The sequence below is a fragment of the Caloenas nicobarica genome, chromosome 2, assembly GCF_036013445.1.
Source record: "Caloenas nicobarica isolate bCalNic1 chromosome 2, bCalNic1.hap1, whole genome shotgun sequence".
Taxonomy (NCBI): Eukaryota; Metazoa; Chordata; class Aves; order Columbiformes; family Columbidae; genus Caloenas; species Caloenas nicobarica.
In genome coordinates, this window is record NC_088246.1 from 55,182,820 (window position 1) to 55,202,346 (window position 19,527).

General features: G+C 38.2%; 1 protein-coding gene across 2 annotated transcripts in view; it reads right to left on the reverse strand.

Moving 5' to 3' along the window:
• Positions 1-8,408: 8,408 nt before the first annotated feature.
• Positions 8,409-19,527, reverse strand: part of VPS41 (VPS41 subunit of HOPS complex) — a 105,545-nt gene continuing 94,426 nt past the window's right edge. For both annotated transcript variants that reach the window (XM_065629403.1, XM_065629404.1), the window contains 4 exons: positions 13,830-13,929; positions 12,963-13,007; positions 11,428-11,507; positions 8,409-9,852 (listed from right to left, as the gene is read on the reverse strand). In XM_065629403.1, coding sequence (XP_065485475.1) covers positions 9,772-9,852; positions 11,428-11,507; positions 12,963-13,007; positions 13,830-13,929 — 306 coding nt within the window. In that variant the 3' untranslated portion in view covers positions 8,409-9,771. The remainder of the gene's footprint in view (positions 9,853-11,427; positions 11,508-12,962; positions 13,008-13,829; positions 13,930-19,527) is intronic.

The window sequence follows — 19,527 nt, forward strand, 5'->3', positions numbered from 1 at the left end:
AGGCTCGCATCGGAAAAGGGAGATGCTTTTAAAAAAAGTCCTCTCTCCTGAATTTAGCATTTTTCATATCACATCGAAACACTTAACTACTGCTTTTAATTTGCTCCCTCATTTCCATATAGGTTTTTGTGTATGTGTGTCTGTGGTGTGTGGTTGGTTTGTTGTTGGTTTGGGTTTTTTTTTTAATCAGTCTTTATTATCTTTGAAAGCCATGACAATCAGAAGAAAGAAAGCAAGCGTCACTCTTCAAAGCTATAGTCCTTGTTTTAATTGATCCTCCAGAATATCATTATCTTTGAGAAAGGCAAAAAGTAGGATCTGGGGAACCACAGGCTCGTCAGCCTCATCTCAATCCCTGGGAAGATGACAGAGCAACCAGTGCTGGAACAGGGGGACTGGACTAGATGATCTTGAGAGGTTCTGCTGCACTGTGACAGATTACTTTCTTGCTTCTACATGTTATAAGGACACAGAATTTTAACCACATTAAGGACTCTCTTACCAAGCGCCTTTTGGTTGTAGCAGTCGGGCTCTGTGCAATTCCCAGGGCAAAAATCAAGAACTGCTTCTCCTTCTGTGCTTCGAGGGGTAGTACTTTGCCACACTGACGATGTCATTTTCTCGTGATGCCTCATCGTGACTTACACAAGGCACAGCTGAAGTCTGCTGGTGTTACCCCTCTTTCTGTCCTCAACTCCTTGCCCTCCATGCCACCGTGTCAGTGAGTGACTGGCAATACGTCCCTACTATTATTGTGCTTTATGTGCAGGCATCGTATTTCAAGGTCATGACTGATTCTTGATTACCTGTTGATAGTATTCATTTATTCACCTCCTTTGATTCTAATTTCCCCTAGAAGTACAGTACCTGCCTTTCACTCACAAGGTTTTCTCTGGTACTTCTACATAACTTAAATGTTGGTATCATGGTGTCTCAGTGAAACCTTCTTCCCAGCAAACCCTCAAGCCTGGACCAGATGACCTCCAGAAAACCCTTCCAAACATTACATCTTGCTCTGAATGTTATGTTCCCCAATACCAGGCTTTAGGGTTTATTTTCATATGATTCTTTTTTTTACTGTTCCCTACCCAAAATACATTAAATTCTGTCTTTTTTACTTCATGGAGTTCTTGTAGCTTCACCCCTGGAATCTTCCTTGTTAGTCTTTGGTTTAAAATGTCTCTAATGTATTTCAGTGCCAGAAATTTAATTCCATACCAGTTTAGGTGGAACTCACTTTCTTATAATCTTAAATCCCTTTTCACCATGCTATTTTCTCGCATATATCTTGAGACTCTGCCTTTCTACTTTTTATGCTTCAGCTACTGGGAATATTTCAGAAGTGTTACCATGAAGATTTTAATAGACCTAAGTGTTTTATATTCCTAACCCCTTTTTAGGCTATTTCTCTTACGTGATCATGTGCCGGCAACAGTTGCTATGAATACTCTTGAGACAATACAGCCACCATCACAATGTACAAAAATGGAAATAGGAAGGGGTTTTTTTATCTCCAAAAAAAGGTATACAGAAATTTGCAGTAGACCAGAATCAAATTATAAGCGTGACATCACACCAGAAGCCAGTGATTAGTTTTAGATTTCATTTGCTGGGGTTCATCCCCAACAAAATACACAAAATCATCTCATCGCCTGCCACTGCATGAATTGTAAGATAGTAACTGAATGAATAGTAAATTAATTCAGTAACAAGGTTTGCTTCAACCCAGTGTAAAGGCTGGTTGCAGTCACAAAAGAACAGGTTGGGGGGAGGCAGAAGAGAGGAAGAATTCAATATCTAGAAAAATCTGTTTAAGAAAGCCTAATCATTTAATTTCTTTACCTAATCTCATTGTGCAACACACCTAGATTTTCATTCTTCAGACCCAACAGCATGAGCCTTTTCAGTGTAACACTGCAATGCAGCATATGGGAAGGAGCATTTAAAAACAACTACAACTATCAACACACTCATATTTCACAGGATCAGCACAAGGTATAATCTCTTTAAATGCCCTAATAATTTTGTCTTAATACAGTTTTGGAAGTACACGTTATTAATTTAAATGGTTTTTGCTGTTTCCTAGAATGACAAATGAGAGTCATAAACCTCTTTGGTGGTGAATCTTACGGATGACCACCGAGCTCCGCTATTAAAGTGATTTTGTACTATATGCATCTAGGCAGTTACAGACTATCACAGCCAGCTCAAAAGGAAAAGTTCCTAATATGTTTGATTTTATAGTATTCATTCATAATGCAAACTACTGTCTAAGGAGGGTCACATGCTCTCCTCATTTAATTCAAGGCAAACTTGTTATAAATTTCAGCAGGAACAAAACCTTTCTTGTGTTTCCGAAGCTCCACCACAGACTTCAGCAATGCAAGGTCACAAAACCACAGAATCACAGAGTGTCAGGGATTGGAAGGGACCTCGAAAGATCATCCAGTCCGATCCCCCTGCCGGAGCAGGAACACCCAGATGAGGTTACACAGGAAGGTGTCCAGGCGGGTTTTGAATGTCTCCAGAGAAGGAGACTCCACAACCTCCCTGGGCAGCCTGTTCCAGGGCTCTGGCACCCTCACTGAGAAGAAGTTTCTTCTCAAATTTAAATGGAATCTCCTGAGTCCCAGTTTATACCCATTGCCCCTTTTCCTATCATTGGTTGTCACCGAGAAGAGCCTGGCTCCATCCTCCTGACATCAGTTTACAGCCTTGGAGCCTGTGAGTGCCGAGCTGACTGGACCTATAGATATGAAGCCTGGCTGTTGAGGATGGTGGAAATGCACATCCAGGCCTACCTGCTTTCCAGCCTCTTAAAGGTGAACGAGTCCTATCATGAAAAATAAACCAGAGGGAACAGCAGTGAATACAATGGACCCTATAAAAGCAGAACTGATGCCCGACTTGAGTCCATCACCTCTGATATCAGCCATCTAGCACAGGCATTACAGCCTGCTTTGTGCATAAAAAATTAAACTAATACTAATCCTCTGTACTGATTCTGTTAAATCAAATCCCTCCCATCCATCCCCAGAAAAGGCCTACCATTTTCTTCTCTTCCTACCACATGCAATGTAATGTCATTCATTCCTCCTTAGTACTTAGAGACAAGTCAGCGTCCAGCTTCATTCTTCATTCGTCAGTAATGACAAGGTCTTACATGGGCTTGTTGAGCTGATGCAAGATTAACAACTTCGAAGCAGCCTGACATAGCTCTTGGTACAGACCATGGAGGAACCGAAGATTTCCACCACAATTCCCAGGCAGCCAGAGCCACAAGGACAATTGTTGGTTATGTGAGTCAGCAAGACAAGAGGAGCGGTTACCTGTAAGAAAAAGGCAGCAAAGGAAAACTTGCGTGCCAGAAGTGTGCCCAAATGCAGCTGCATTTTTTACCACAGTCGGTGCTGTTTCCATGAATAATGATTCTAAATACTGAGTAACACTTCTGCCAAGCCAGGAGCTTAGGAACATCTGCCCTTCTCTTGGGGCCATGATCTCACCCCACAGTCATTCATATAGGCTTCATCTCTGGACTAGACTGCACTGCAGCATTATAAAATACCCACGCACAAAGCCTTTAGCATGAAGAAAAATGTCTTGATTATCTTTGAAAGCCGTGACAATCAGAAGAAAGAAAACAAGCGTCACTCTTCAAAGCTATAGTCCTTGTTTTAACTGATCCTGCAGAATATCATCATCTTTGAGAAGGGCAAAAAGTAGGATCTGGGGAACCGCAGGCTCATCAGCCTCATCTCAATCCCTGGGAAGGTGACAGAGCAACCAGTGCTGGAACAGGGGGACTGGACTAGATGATCTTGAGAGGTTCCTTCCTTCCTCAGTGATTCTTTTGGCATCACTGGAAATTACTGTTATTCTGGAAAGTTCACCTCTGAAGGAACACGTTTTCCTTGGCTTAAGACTGGGGAACAAACTCCCCCAGGAACTAAGGGTGAACAAATATCTGACTATCCTCCACATGACATAAGAGCACGAACTTTTGATCTTGCACACCTTACACAGCATCTGTGTTTGCAGGTACTGACTGAAAATCACTACACAATTCAAAACAAGGCACTCACTCCAGTGCACCTACTTTGAGGGGGTGGAGGGAGGAGGAGAGAAGGAGAGAGAATGAGTATAGGATAATGCAAATAGAACGTTGTCCCCTTAGTGCATCACCAGAAAGGTTTTTGATACTGCAGAGAGAACGAAAATCTGCATAGCGTACTTATGACAGAAATATATTCTTGGCTCAGCTTTACAGATTGCCCAAAGAAAACGCTTCCCAACTATGATTTCGTTTAACTAAAGATCTCCATTACTTTGGAGAAATTCCAGATGAAGACTCTTAATAGCTGGTGTTGGACACACTGAAAAATGCTTTAGTGACTCTTTTGCCAGCATGTGCAAAAATAGCTGCTACTGAGTGGGTCCTACAGAGTAAAAACACTATTGTCACCAGTACTGGCTACTGCTTTATTGTGTGCAAGACATGGTAATATGTCAGATAGTTGATCATTTTAAAAAAACATTTCCCTTAATCTGGTTTTAAAAAATCCACAGCTGTTTATTGTGGCTCTTGTTCCTCACTGCCACCAGAGACAGACAAAACTGCATCCTATGTGAACACTATTTGGAACAAGTCATCCAGCTAACATCTTGCTAAATGCTATTTTACAGCCATCAGACACCAAGATACCTTGTCAACCTAATTGGACTTAAATCCTACTGCGATCAGATTAGAAGCGAGGGAGGGGGGAAAAAAAAACCCAACCAACAATTCAACTGCCCTCAGCAGCTCCTGCCACTTTCTAGCCCTTAATTACTCTACTACAACTCCACCCGTGGCAGCTCCTCCAGGCTGGAAAGGTACCAACCTCCACCCAGCAGGTTTCTGACTCCTGCTGCAGCACCACAACTGGTCCTAAGCACAACCCAGCAGCAGAAACACCAGCAGCCTTGTCCGTTCAGACTGCAGACTCCTGGGGCAATGTCACAGCCCAAACACATCAGAGCCTCTAAGACCCGCTCTGTTGCGAACGCTTATTATGATCACCACGTATTGAAGCCTTTTAAGACTAAATTTAGGTCATGCCCACTATGACTCATTGACTTTTCGCAGAACTTCTCACACGTCCTGTTCTCTTGTGTGTTTGATGCCACAGGCACTTCAAATGTCCTGCTTTCTGCATAATTTAATATTTGATTATAGTAAAAGAAAGCATACATTGTCTTGAAGAGGAGAAAAAAAACATCATCTAGGGATATCTCTAATGCCAAAAGAAATTTAATCTTGCATGGCACAGTGGAGTAAGAAGACAGTCCCAAAAGTATATAATTAAAGAGTCATTCTCTAAATGTGGTAGTGCATTTCTTACAAGTCTTGTTTAAACTGTTTTGCAAGTACAGCAATTGATTTAGAGCTAGTATTTGGCAAAGATCTGCTCGAGGGGGAAGCACTTCTAGGGACGAAGAGACCCTAATGTTGTGTCTAGCATTTGTAAACACGAGTCAGAAGTGTACAACCAAACAGGTTGTACACGGGTTGTACAAACAGGCAGGAAAATGGGCTTCTCAGAGAGATTTTCCTCATTCATATAATGGTCCTTGTTTAGCAGTAGTTCAGAATTTTCCTGCAAGTATTTTTTCAAAGTGGTATCAAATGACACAGGCAGGGACTGGTCCAACCAACCTGCAGAGATGACACTGTATTTTCCAAGGTGACTGAGACATAAGAATGCTAAATCACAACATTTCAGAAGTGTGAAATTCAACACAAGGTTTTAATATAAAACACTATTTGCAGTTCCAGTTCTCTTGAATTGCAGTCAGGAACTCTATTCACCAAGCAGAAAACCACTGAGGTAGTGTCCACAACATCAAATAATAAAACGGTGCCTGCTTAAAAGACTCTAGCAGAAAAAACATCATTGTAGAACAAGGGTGTCAGGCTATTTTTCACTGGGGCCACATCAGCCTCGTGATTGCCTTCAAAGGGCTGAATGTCATTTTAAGACTCTATAAATGTAACTACTCCTACATTTATCCAGTCCTAAAATGACATTCCGCCCTTTGAAGGCAATCGTGAGGCTGATGTGGCCCCAGTGAAAATGAGTTTGACATGCCTGCTGTAGAGAGTGATTAAATTTCCTAAGATGAAAACTTGATAAGCCAGTCTGTGCAATCTATATAGAATATTGACAGCCTCTAGCCAGCTATCAGCCAAAATTTAGAAAAGAAATGTTGCCGCATAGTCTCCTGCTAAAAATACATTACAAAAACATAGCATACAACTGGATATTTCTTTTTGCTTTATGGTAATCCTTGAGGTATCTGCAGTCAAGTCCTTGGCAGCAACTGTCCATGAAAACACTTACTTCAAATAGGAACATAAATGGGCAGACAACTCATTTTGTTATATCTTTGCTCTGGCTCTGCACCACAAGATCAGTGTCAGACACTGAGCAACTTGCTCCTGTTCCAACACACAATACCCGCCGTGTTCAAGGTTTCCCACAGGTGAGCAGCTGTCAGATGCAGCTACAGCTGGAGGACATACCTTGTATATAGAATGACCCCTTGAAGTATTAACTGACCCACTGGGTCATGTAATGCTGGGCAGCAGACTGTTGCCCAAAGCACCAAACACAGCTGATTCAAGACATCACTGGTCTGGTAGAAGAGCTGCCTCAAGCCCACCAAGACACAGCTACTAGCTGCTGAACACGTGAGATTCAGCTATAGGAGATGACAAAAGCCAGTCATGCACTTCTCACCTTCAATGAGACCTGAAAGATCTGCATAGCCAGTCCCAGTCCCTTTCAGACATTGCCTATCGGCCATAAAACATTAAATAATTAATCACAGAGCAACAGGCACCTCTTACTCACCCCAAACTGGCATCTAGTGCTTTACTCCTGGCAGGTCCCTCCCAGGTCTGCTAGGAACAGCTTAACTCCCCCTTTTGCAGAAGTCAAGCTCTGTCCTGGTGCTGTCACTTTTAACCGAGCTCTCAGCAGGACTAAATAGCCTCACGCTCACCAAGCACCACTAGCTCCTCACTCTTATGGGCCCACCAAAATCTTCAGAGTAGCCCAACATGGCCACCAAGCCTATCACACAGCATTGTGGGTCTCAAATCATAAAACAAAGATAGAAAAGTCATCCAAAGACTCATTACAACCAAAATACTTTTGTCTCTTTGATTTAGCAGAGCAAAACATTCTTACTTGATCCATCACATATCCTTTCAGTTAGCTTTATTGGTCACTATTGCAGAAATGATACAGAACTAGATGGATCGGTGAAAAAAAAAGTATTTCCTTTGTTAAATTTACCTCAATTTTACCTTAGTTAGAAGAACAAGCACTTTGATAAATGGATTGACATCTTAAATGAACTCTGGTGAAAATGGGTAAGTGCTATTCTGTCCTTTTCTGAAAGGTTATGCAACTTTAAGACTACTTCTTAGGCAGAACTGTTCTCCAGAAGAAAAGCTCTTGGGTAGCTGAATGTTTTAGACTCTAACCTCAGATATTTTCTATGTGAAGGTTTCTTCGGAAGAAAAGTGAATCAAAGTCAGGACTGTAGATTTCTTGCTGAATCTTAATAAGCAAATTTAGAATTTGGGAACATAAAAAGGGTAGTCCCTGAAGCCCGAATGAAAGAAGCTCTGGATTTATAGAAGATTTTGATTAGATTTTCATACAGTGATTTAAAGTTATGTGCATAATGCAAAGAATATGCCAGGGTATCATGCAATGTAATTCCCAGTGATGGCAGGGTAGCAAACTGAGTCACTGAGTGTTCAAATGCTTTATGGAATTTAAGGCCAATCTGAAGTAAACAACACACCTGCTTTAAATTATCATATAACTCTGAGCTACAGAACACTTTGCGGAATAACTGTATAGGAGTAATTTGACTTTTTCCTGCAAGCTGATAGGTTATGGCTTCACACAGTGCATTCTTAGGGCATAATATAGAAAAGCTGCTTAAAGCTACTGAGGAAGAGTTTTTTAAAGAAGTTTCTAAACTTGTCTACAGGCATGCAGCAGCTCAAATATCATGGTGAAACAGCCCTTGAGCTCATTGGAGCATTTAGTTTACTAGGAATCAAAACAGCTTTCCTGAACAGTGCAGTAAAGAATGGATAAATGAACAATATACCTGAGAATCTGTACTAGCTGCTGAAAATGAGCTGCTACAAAGCCAGGCAGTAATTCTTATGGATGAAGCCTGATGTATGCACACTATGCTCTGCATTACGAAGCTTCTGCCCTTCTGTCATTTCATCTACTGTATATCCACAAACAATCTGCACCATTTTTATTTTTTCCTCAGCTGTCTGTATTATCACAATGCAATATGATTGCTATGTTATTGAAATCTACCCTTTCAACAATAATTTTGCTTCTGTAATCATGCAGAGTAAATCCTAATGCACTTAAAATTTTATTCCGGTATTATACTGATCTACACAGTGGACAACAAAAATCACTCTTCAGATTGCTAGACCAGCTCAGCTAACTGCCTGGAGGATATGAAAAGAGTATAATGAATTTACATAAACTAGAAATCCAGGTTTCTACAATATAAATTATTTTAAGGTGTGCCTACATGGGAGTAAGTTACAGAAGATCTTAGAGATGCTACATTTTCCAGTTTTAAAGATACACTGCAGTATTACTATACTGTTGCTTCAGAACTGATGATTTTAAGTACTTGCTTAAATTTCACGATTTGATAGTAAACCCATATATTTTTACTTTCAAACTCCAGTTATTAAAAAGAGGAAAATGATCCTGGGAGTTCTGAAAAATTACTTCTCTTAGAGAAAAGTTGCTTATATTTAATTTAATCAGAGAACATTATAAATATATTACATTACTGTAAAGATGTTCTGAAAGATCACATCCCTTGGATTTGTTAACATCCAAATAGATTCATTTAACAGCCATTAAATTGCTAAGGCCAAAATAGACTCCTAGAGATCTTATATCTGTGAAAGGCCAGATTTTTTTTTTCCCCAGTCCTTAAATGAAATCGTACACTACAACCACACTCCTAAAGTAAGTGTAAAGACCTACCGCTGACATTCAAAAATAAAGTTTCTGGATGAGTTTAATATGAGAAAAGCCCACCTTAAACTGCTGCATTGTGAAGATGAATTGAGAAAATAATCAGTTTATCACAAACCAAGGTAAATCGCTAATGCGTGGAATTAACAGTTAAGGAGCTTGTTAATTTAATGTATGAGTCAGCACACCTCCAGCTTCAAGTCCTGAAGCATTCCCATTGAAAGCAGCCAGACTCCCATGGGTCTCAAGTTAAACAGTTCACTAACAGACTAAATCAGGACTGAAGTAGTTTGGTGAGCTGAATTCATGGCAATTCATCTTTCTTCACAATAACTAACAATGAGCCTGATATGGCTCCAAACTGTAAAGAATATTAACTGACAGCAAGCACAAATCTCCAAACTTTTTTTTCCTTCCCATTTTATTTCTCTTTTCTGTTCCAGAGTTAGGTAACAAGCTGAGCAAAGGAACAGTGACATATGAATTGCAAAACAAAGACTTCCTAGGGAAAGGTTTTCATATTTTCACTTTCCTGAAAATGTTCCATCAGCTGGACAACTTAGAGAAACCAGTTTTAAATCACAATCAGAATTATATACAGAGACGATGACTAACAAACTACAGTGGCTCTGAATGGTCCTAAAACAGTTGGTGTCACAGAATGGCATGGAGAACTAGGGGACTCCTATTTCTTCATCTCCAGGATTGCGCTTCCTGGCCCTCGGTGCTTGGCACTGCATATGTTGCAGAACTGCACAGGAGATACCTAGAAATCAAAAAAAAAATAAGAAACTTTTAGAGAAATGTAGCCACGTTAGAATGTGGGAAGATGAATGAAAAGTGCTAATGCCTTTCTCAATGTTACTGTTCACAGTCAGACTCTTCCCTATTAACACATTATGGAAAGGTGTAGGAAGGTGATATATTATAGAAGGACATAATAATAACGCAGGCTGTCCTGGAGTCAGAGGGCAGTACATCTCACCACTCCAAGTGTATCACCACCACCCTCCAGGAGAGCGAAGTCGAATTTCCTCCACAATAAAAATGAAAAATACAGAGTCAGAAGTATCATCGTTTATCTTCACAGATAAAGAAGAGAGTAAGTCACTTGGTTAACTCTGCTGACCACTGTATGCCTTAGTCAGAGCTCTGTCTTTGGACAGTGACCCACAGATTTCCAACAGCTGAGAATATGTCCTGAATACTGTCCATTTGATATCAAATATATGTTTGCTGTTACTCCTACGTTTAGCTCTGTGCGATGCTTTATGCACACATTACTTTCCTTTCAGTATGTCACCGGTATCAAAATATCAGTAAAAACAAGTGATTACTTAAGGCCAAGAAATACTATAGCAGTGGAGAATTTGGCTCAGATATATGCAGATAGCTGTGTATTCATACGTACTATAGAATATGTATCATCTAATATCCATGTCACATTTAAAAATCCCACCTGACAAGTTATCTGTCCCAGAAAATTGAAAACACTAGATACATTTTAGATTATTTCTCAAAAAAAAAAGTGGTAAATATTGTTTAAATAAATATTTACTAGTTGTTGGGCTCTCTCGTGCAAATGATCTAATTCAGTAAGATTTTCATAACATATTTAAGTATACATGTTGTACCATATGGCTACAAGCACTTCGCTTGGTTACTCGCAGATTAAGTGACTCACCCAAGTTATTTTTTCACTAGATGTTCATTTTCAGAGACAGAATCGGAAAAACTTACATTTCATTTTCTTTGTGATTTCATTACCATTCGGATGCTTTCATTCCTAAATTCAAACCTGGTTATATCTAGAATTTACTTTTTTGGTTTGTTTTCATTGAAAAAAAGTTTTCCCTGATGAAGAAAAACATATTTTGAGCATAAAGATGATGATGAAGATACTTAAATATTCACTCTGAAATGAGTGGGTTTTTTTCTTCCAGGTCAGAATCACTTAATATGGTTCACTTGAGAAAATACCTTTATTCCTGTGTTTAATTAAACATACTTAAAGTGAGAGGTGCAACACAAAAGACTAAAAAAAAAGTCAAACAGGTCGTATTCCCTGTCTCAAAGTTGCATTACATATTCAGATTGCAGAAAGAAATTAAATACTTCTCAAATAGCAGCAATTTCTTTCTAAATTGGATGAACTTTAGTTGCAGTGGTCCTAAACTCCCTTTCCTTTGTCACATACTACTATGGGGTATCATCACAAATAATTACTGTAATCGCATTATAATTCCTGATAGACCCATGACGTTCTCCACAGTTGACAAAATAAATAATTTGTCCTTTTATCTTTGGCAAAAGTGTCAGAGAGACCAAGCTAGTTCCTTACTGTGTTAGATACCGGGAGACACTCTTTGTGAAACATATGTCTGCAGTGGAACACGACCACGTTGAAGGACTTGGATGCATCTGGGAAAGGTAAAAGTAAATTCATTACAACAGGGCAGTGAAACAAACGATTCAGTGGCTACAGCAGTATATGCTTGCCTTCCATTATACACATAGCGACATCAAATAACATTTATCAAATTAATTTCCAAATTATTCTGGCTTATTTATAGAAACCATGGAGAGTGATGGTTTCAGGTAACTTGTCCCAGTGATGGAGTTACAAGATAATTTTATGCTGTGATTTAAATGCTGTATACCTCTTCAGCACATAAACGTGCTACATGCTAAATTTGGAGAGGGAGAAAAGTACACTACTACCAAGTAATTCAGCCATTTTGAAGAAAAGTTAGCAAAATAATTCTTGCGCTAGTGCAGGGAGAACTAGAACATCAAGCAGTTCTAGCGCCTACGCTGTACACCGTGATCTTCAAATTTGGCAAGAAGCTGCCTATGTGCATGATGTGCCTTTCAATTCCCACATGAATATTTCGCCCAATTAGAAGCCCACATACAACATCCACATATCCAAAGCATAACAGTCTCACTCATCAGCATCATCCACATTTGACTCCTTGGCTCCCGTTCCCTCAACATACAGACATCAAGGCACCGGTACGTTCAGCTCTGCCAGGTTTTCTGTCACCATGTGACTGCTCTGATCTGTACGCTGGTGCATGTGATCATAGCACGGTTTTTATTTGAGTGAAAAATGGTAGAAACCAGATCAAAAAACTGCAAGTGATTCTACTGAGCTATGCACACTCGGCAAACAAATATATAGGTCCATACATATGCTTTGTCTTATGTATTCTTGTTTGAAGATGCCATGACAGATATTCTCCTGGTAAAACTATTTCTTCTTAAAATGCCCAGAAACTATATTGGTATTTCTGAACTATAGTTGCTTTGCAGAATATACCTCTTCAAAATTATATCCTGAATTTCTAGTTTCAAGACTACCTTTAGAAGATGTTTTAAAACTACAGTCTAAGTTGTTTCACATGACAGCAGTGACTGACGCCAAGAGTTTTCACCACTCAGACAAAAAGTATATTCCGTAACACTTTATAATCTACAAGTTCAGTCTAAGTCGTTCACCAGAGTTGGACAAGATTTTTGTGGCAACAGTTTAATTTTGTGGTTCTAAAAATCTTCGAGAATATGTATGTTGATGGAATTAAAAGTTGCCTTCCATTCCATGTATTTCAGAGCAGAAAATAAGAAAGTTAAAGATGAATAAGAAAGAAAATCTCTATTTACCGCAACAAAAAAAGTTTAAATTAGACTCCACTCCCATGTCAGAATTCATAAGCAAGCTTTGCATGACGGACTGAAATTTATACAGTGATTAACAAGGGAGACTACTACACATTTCTAGGAATAAAAGTAAACAGTAGTTCCTCTAAAAAAAAAAAAAAAAGAAAAAGAAAACAAAAATAGACAATCTCCTCCTTTTCTAGAAAAGCATCCTACCTGAAGGAAGTATTGGAGACAGGCATGATTCACAGATATTCTCCTCTGGAAAAAGAAAACAAATTACTAACAGCTTTGTTAACAAACACCTAGTTTCCTTTTTTTTTTTTATAAAGCAGGCATGAGCATACTGCTATTACAGAAATGGAGCTTGGTCTTGAAGCATTTACTTAAGATGCCTAACAGAGTCTGTTAAAAATTGAAGAGCAATACTGAAGAGGCATTTCTATTAACAGCATGAGAAATGTTTAGGTGATCTGATTCTGATGGCGGCAGAATTTGCAGGAGTGAGGCTGCCTAGGATCAGCACTATAGAGGCACGAGTCAAACTGAAAAAAAGGAAGATGGAACGGGTGACTGATTTTCCTGCAGGATTTTGCAGCAGAAGCTCCGATACTCTCTCCTTCCATCAGCTTTTGCCTCTTGGTATTAACACTCAGCTGGTGTGAATTCCAGCACTGCTCACATGCACCATTAGCACCTTGCAGAATATTTTCATCTATTTCTGAAAACTATGTTGTAGCTTTTGCTTTGGTTACAGATTACTTTTATCTTACTATTCATGTTGGCACTGAACAGCATTTTTCACCTTTATAGGCACGCTGTGGGACACAGTACATTACTGGCTATGCAGAGATCGATCAAGAGAAAAAGCTGCATGCTGGGGGCCTTGTAGTTTTTGAGATAAGAGTGAATCCTTTGCAAAGGGGAAAGCAGCTATTATCATATCATACTACACTCCACAAATAAGGTACAATATCCAGGCTTTTGGGCAGCTTCCAAAATGGACCATCATGTGACTTGGGTCTATAAACCAAGTAAAAGACTTCAAAACCTTGAAAGGCCCCACATTTCCTCTGTACCCACCGTCTACTAGAACACCCTTCATCTGAGTTCGATGCATTTTCTTCAGTAAAGAAAGAGAATCAGCAACAAGTATCTTCTTGCAGCCCTCCCGCAGCAAGATCTGTTGTGCAAAGAACACAAAATACAGTGGTTGTTGAATAGACGAGCCTATCAACTATCTTGGCAAGTCTCCACTGGGTTTCTGCTGCCAAAGAGAGCGCAAGGAATGCTTAAGACATTTCAAGCTATTCTAAAGGAGGGAAAGGAGGAACCTTCTGTTATTGCCACCTCTACCTAAATAAAAAAAACCCCACAATATTAAAAACAGAACCAAAAACCAAAAAAACCAAACCCACAAACAAACAAACACACCTCAAAAAGTCAAATCATTTACAAATATACTATTGCCATAAATTATTATCTTCCTCCTATGAGCTGGTCTCAACAAAATACAATGGAGAGGGATTTTTACAGTGCCACTCACAATTGATTTCCAAACCATTTTGAAACTGTTTCTACCTACGTCTTTCCTGTCTTCTTTAGGAAAGGCATTTGATAATCATAAACTCCTTCATAAACATAGCAGTTCAAAATTTACTTTGTTCAAATATATTTCCTGCTGAGGTGTTATTTAGTAAATGGTATCGAATACCCAATACAACTAACCAAAGGTCCAGAGTTCACTCCTCCTTAGCAGAAGTCTCAGCCCCCTTTCTACTTATTTAATATTTATCATTAGATTGATATGTCATTGCCTGACAACACTGTGAAACACAAAAACTAATCAAAGGCATCAAGATAATACAGAGACTTATTTCGCAATACTTAATGAAGCAAGTATGAAAATATGACAAACCCAAATAAGTCTTGTGGAACTTTTCTTTCTCCTCCTGAACGGATGTTTGGAAATTTGTTTTCCAAGACAACGATCCCTCTGAAAAGTGCTTTTGAAAGAGGTTCAAAATCAATTTTAAGCTGAACGACTCTACCAAAATAGTTGTATAAAGAGGCAATGTTCATTCCTTTCTCCCGATTACTATTTGCATTACAGGAGACACCGAGTATTCTAAAGTAGTCCAAGACACAGCTAATTCAAATACCTAAAAAGAAATATAACAGATTTTACAGCCAGGAGAACACTGTCCAAAACCCTATCTTCTCGCATACACGCTGTGAAGTAATAAGGGCGCGCTGCCAAGAATGATATGGAGTTAAGACTGCAAATCTGAAATACACTAAAAAAAATTGAAATTGAATAACACTTTAAGTATTTCAAACTGGGCATGTCAGCGGGTAAATAACATTCTCCAGTATTAGACACACTGCGCTATAAAACTCTTCAGAGCATCTAAAACTGAATGCAGCTCTACAAGACAAACACTTAGAAAATTAATCATTTTTATCTGTGATAATCTCAGGAACTATTCGAGTAAGTCTTTCCCCTTCCAACTTTATCCAATGGCAACAGACAATGGTAAATTCTGTTTTAAACAAAGAAAAATGTGACTAGCTTTGAAAAAATTACTAGAAACTTTTTGCATGGACAATACGATGAGGCTGTCTCTCAGAACCGGTGCTTGCCTGATTCAAAATAGTCTCAATCAGCAAATTACATCCCAAAGACAGGCAAATAACTTAGAGTGGATCAGGTCTTGGCTATATACTGTGGTCTTTGCCAGCTGCACTCAGCATAAGTAGATGAAAAATCCCACGTTTAAGTAAAAGGAGCAAAGTAAGCATGTTAAATGAGAGGGGCAGAACAGCGATATGCAGAGGAGAACATAATTTACTATTTTCTACTTAAAATACAGCATGCCAATAGGAGAGCTTCATTTTAAAAAAGAAAAATAAAGAGTGAAATAGTAGACATCATTAGTCACCGGAAAACCTCAAGACTATTTGATGCCTTAAAAAGTAGAAGTAACAGAAATATCTTACAAGACACATGCACTATCTTCCCCACAATTATTTAAACTCTACTAAGATGTTGCCATACCACATTCAATGACTGTTTGTCAGACCTTATTTTGCTATAAGTGGAATACAGTAGGTAGCTAGTGTTATTATTAATATATAAAAGGAAAAGTCACAATGAAGAATGTAATATATTGAATCTCAAGGTAATAAATCTCAACACTTCTGCAGAAACACATTTGAATAGCTCGAAGATGAGATGCATAATTTAAGTGTTATAGGAAGAGAAGCAGGAGAGGGAATTTGCAGGTGAGACAGATGGAGAAAGAAACTTTGAATTAATTTCTTTATATTAAAACAAGGGAGAAGCATATAACTGTGTGCCCTAAGATTAGGTTAAATTAGTTAAAACTGACATCAAGCATAAATCTAATAAAACCAGTTTCTGGGGAAATGAAATAGGACTTAAAGAGGATACCGTCTATGTAACAAAGTCTTATGAAGCTGAACTTGTTTAACTTTTAAAAGCACATGACTATAAGCACAAGCAGGACAGCATTGCACAGCTAGAAAAATAAGGTTTAAGCAGACGATGCTTTTCAAGAAATGAATACAAATTTCTGGAACCAAAACCATTATTGCAAAAAAGAATTCTAGTTCAATTTCTGACTGATGCTACTGTATAAGTAAAAACAGAAGCCATAAAAACTTACATTTAATTTAAAAAGTCGTGATTCACAAACGCCTAACGTCTTTAAAGCAAAATACTGCAGTAGGCAGTTAATTTGAAAGGGTGTACTCAAAGCTCTGGGAACAAATTCATGCCTGGTTTCAGCTTAGCACTCAAAGAATTCCAAGTTTCTCAAGGCAAATCAACTGAATTCTTCCAAATGGCATCACAAGCGTAATTAAAAACATATTATTTTCAGTCTTTCCAACCAAAAGGCAGAGGTCCCTCTGTGCAGGCTGCAGTCCACCCACTAGTATCTCCAAGGTGTCTGAACAGCAGCTTATTCATGTTCAGGAGCAAAACCCAACCATTTTTCCAGGGTTTTTTTCGAGCAAGATTCAACAGATTAGCATTGGGGTCTATTAGTTCATACCCTCTGTTATGAATGGATAGATGTGAATTCTATGAATGGATGAATCTCTGTTATCCATCAGAGTTACTGCAGGTTCAATCAAAGTGCAAACTAATAAGTCAACATATTTGAGTAAAATGGCTAATCCACAAAATCTAGAGGTACTGCATCTAAACAAATTGCTTTTACATTTAAAACTAAGGAAAACAAGTCCTAAAATACAAATACATTCTGAAGTTTTCTTCTAAAAATTGTTACAGAAAGGGTAAGAAATCAGGCCTTTCTTTCTGAAACATGGGAGGAATTTAAATCTCTTCCAATACCACAAGCATTTCCTAAATTCTACTCAGGTATAGACTAAAGCTGAAAAGAAACTGACTTTATACCTTTGGAAAGTGTAACGGGCCTATAACTTACTTACAAGTGCACAAATAAGGGGATTTTTCTGTCAGCCTGCTCTGAAATGTACAATACAATGCTTTAGAAACCTGGAGCATGATTATACGGCTTATTTTAAGAAAGGCTCCTGCATTCCTCATTCATAAATTAAGACCACTGTCTAAACAGATACCAGAGACTTAAGTATGTGTGAACCATTTCATATTCTTTTTCAATTTAACTTCCAGGCAACTGAAAAGGCAAATAGAAAGTTCAATTGTACATTTGAGAAAGAAAATCTTTGTTAAAATCAAACCACTGTACAACTGATGAGTTTCAGTCCAAAGAAGTCATCTAAAAACACCACCAGCATCACTGGTTTCACAAAGAAAAAAAAGGTCTGAATTTATTTTTTTTATAGCAATACTAGTAAATACTGATTTTGCCACAATTTTCTACAATTTTCAAAAAAGAGCACTATTGCCCTAATCGTGTTGGCTAAGGGAGTTTTTAAAAATAATTGCACCGGTAAATTCCTAATGGGAACAGAGGTTCTGTACGAGCCTCAGAGAAGCAGTGTCTATGTGTGGAAATGGAATTAACGTTATACTGACAACAACTTTTCAGTTGTATGGAGATAAAGTTGAGTTTTGATTCTGTGTCTTTGAAAACACTTTTAAATGCGAGCAGTAAAGAAAATTATTAAACTTTGGTCAGGGTATCAATGACTTGGCTTAATTTGATTAGCTCACTATAGGTTTGAATGGTATTTAGTTATGTTGAGAATGTTGACTGAAGAGTGTGATTTATTTGCCATTAAACAAAAAATGCACTAGCAATGTGTCATTTCTAATAAATAAGCAGGTTCCTCAAGACAACACACTTCAAGAGTTTCTAAATGCAAAGGAAGTAGTTTGTGGTCTATTTTATCTACAAATTTATGGCACCAAAGAACTAGATTTCAGGAGTTAGACATAAAATATACTAAATAAGTTTTAGACTACACTTTACTTGATAAATACTGCTTCCAAAATTCAGAAAACTATAACTGTGTTGTCTATGTCTTCATAATTTTTTTGTCTATGAATGTTACTATATCTAAACACTAAAATCAGTATTATTTCAGCAGTAAAGAAACTTTCATCACTACAATAAATCAGTGTCACTTAATTATCTACTACGGTTTTAATACACGAACTCAGATGATGACAAAAAAACCCCATTGCAATAAATTATCTTCAGGAGGAAAAAACCAACCAACAATAATCACTTGGAGTTTTAATCCCTATCGAGAAAACCACTTAAATGAGTACTTAAATATTTTCTGTCTTAGGAAAATATTGAAGTGTCTGTGCAGCTTTAAGTTCAGGGAAGAACCGCATTTCCAGAAGTTAGAAATTTTTTTTTAAAAGGGTATTCTTGAAGAATAGGGCAGCTTAACAGATCCCTAATTGTAAAGCAGAGCCGTAACGCCAGAACAAAAGCAAATTAGAAGTACTTAAATTAAGTTGCAGCTTGAGAACAAAGTCTCGTGTGATCAACATCTTATTTTTACCCACCAGAATACCTAATCCTACCTTAGTGCCATGACTGGTTGGTTGGCAGCGAACAGGTATTAACTCATTTTCAAAGGAATAAGTTAAACACATTACTTTAGAGCTGAGGTGAGCTTAGGGTAGCCCATACAACAGTTGCAGCAGTTCATCTAATGGGCAGTAATTTGTTAAAAGTGAAGCAATCAGTCAGAAATATGCCAACATTAACAAAACCTTAAAACTATTCAGGGAAGATCACAGATCAAAAAAAATTACAACAAATTCTGTTGCCTTAGCAGACTTCCTTGTTGGATTCTCTAATGCACACTGTAAGACATATGGCATGCTTTGGCAGCCACTCAATTTGATTCACTTGGTTTTGCTGGGATGTGAAGAATTGTTTTCAAAAAGACAAAGTCTGCCAAAGGCACTGCTTTTAGCTCTTACCCATATTTCAAATCACATCTAATGTAAAGTTTACTGCTATGGAAATTGAGGAGCATAATAGGAAATTTACAGCTGCATACTTACATAAGCATAAAACAATCTTATCAGGGCTTGCAAAAGGAGGCCACAATTAAATAAAATAATGCCACAACTTTTGGGGACCCAATGTTATGAAAAGATCACCAAAGTGTTTGTTTTAGGCAGTGACTTGTAAGCCAAGCGACAGGTTCTAACTTGACCTGCGTGCCTCTTTTGTGGATCGTGGCATAAGATTTTCTTTTTTTGCCTTTGAAAATGGGAACAATAAAACTTACGTGCACACAGAGCTCGAGATACAAAGAGATGAAATTGTAGAAAGTCCTA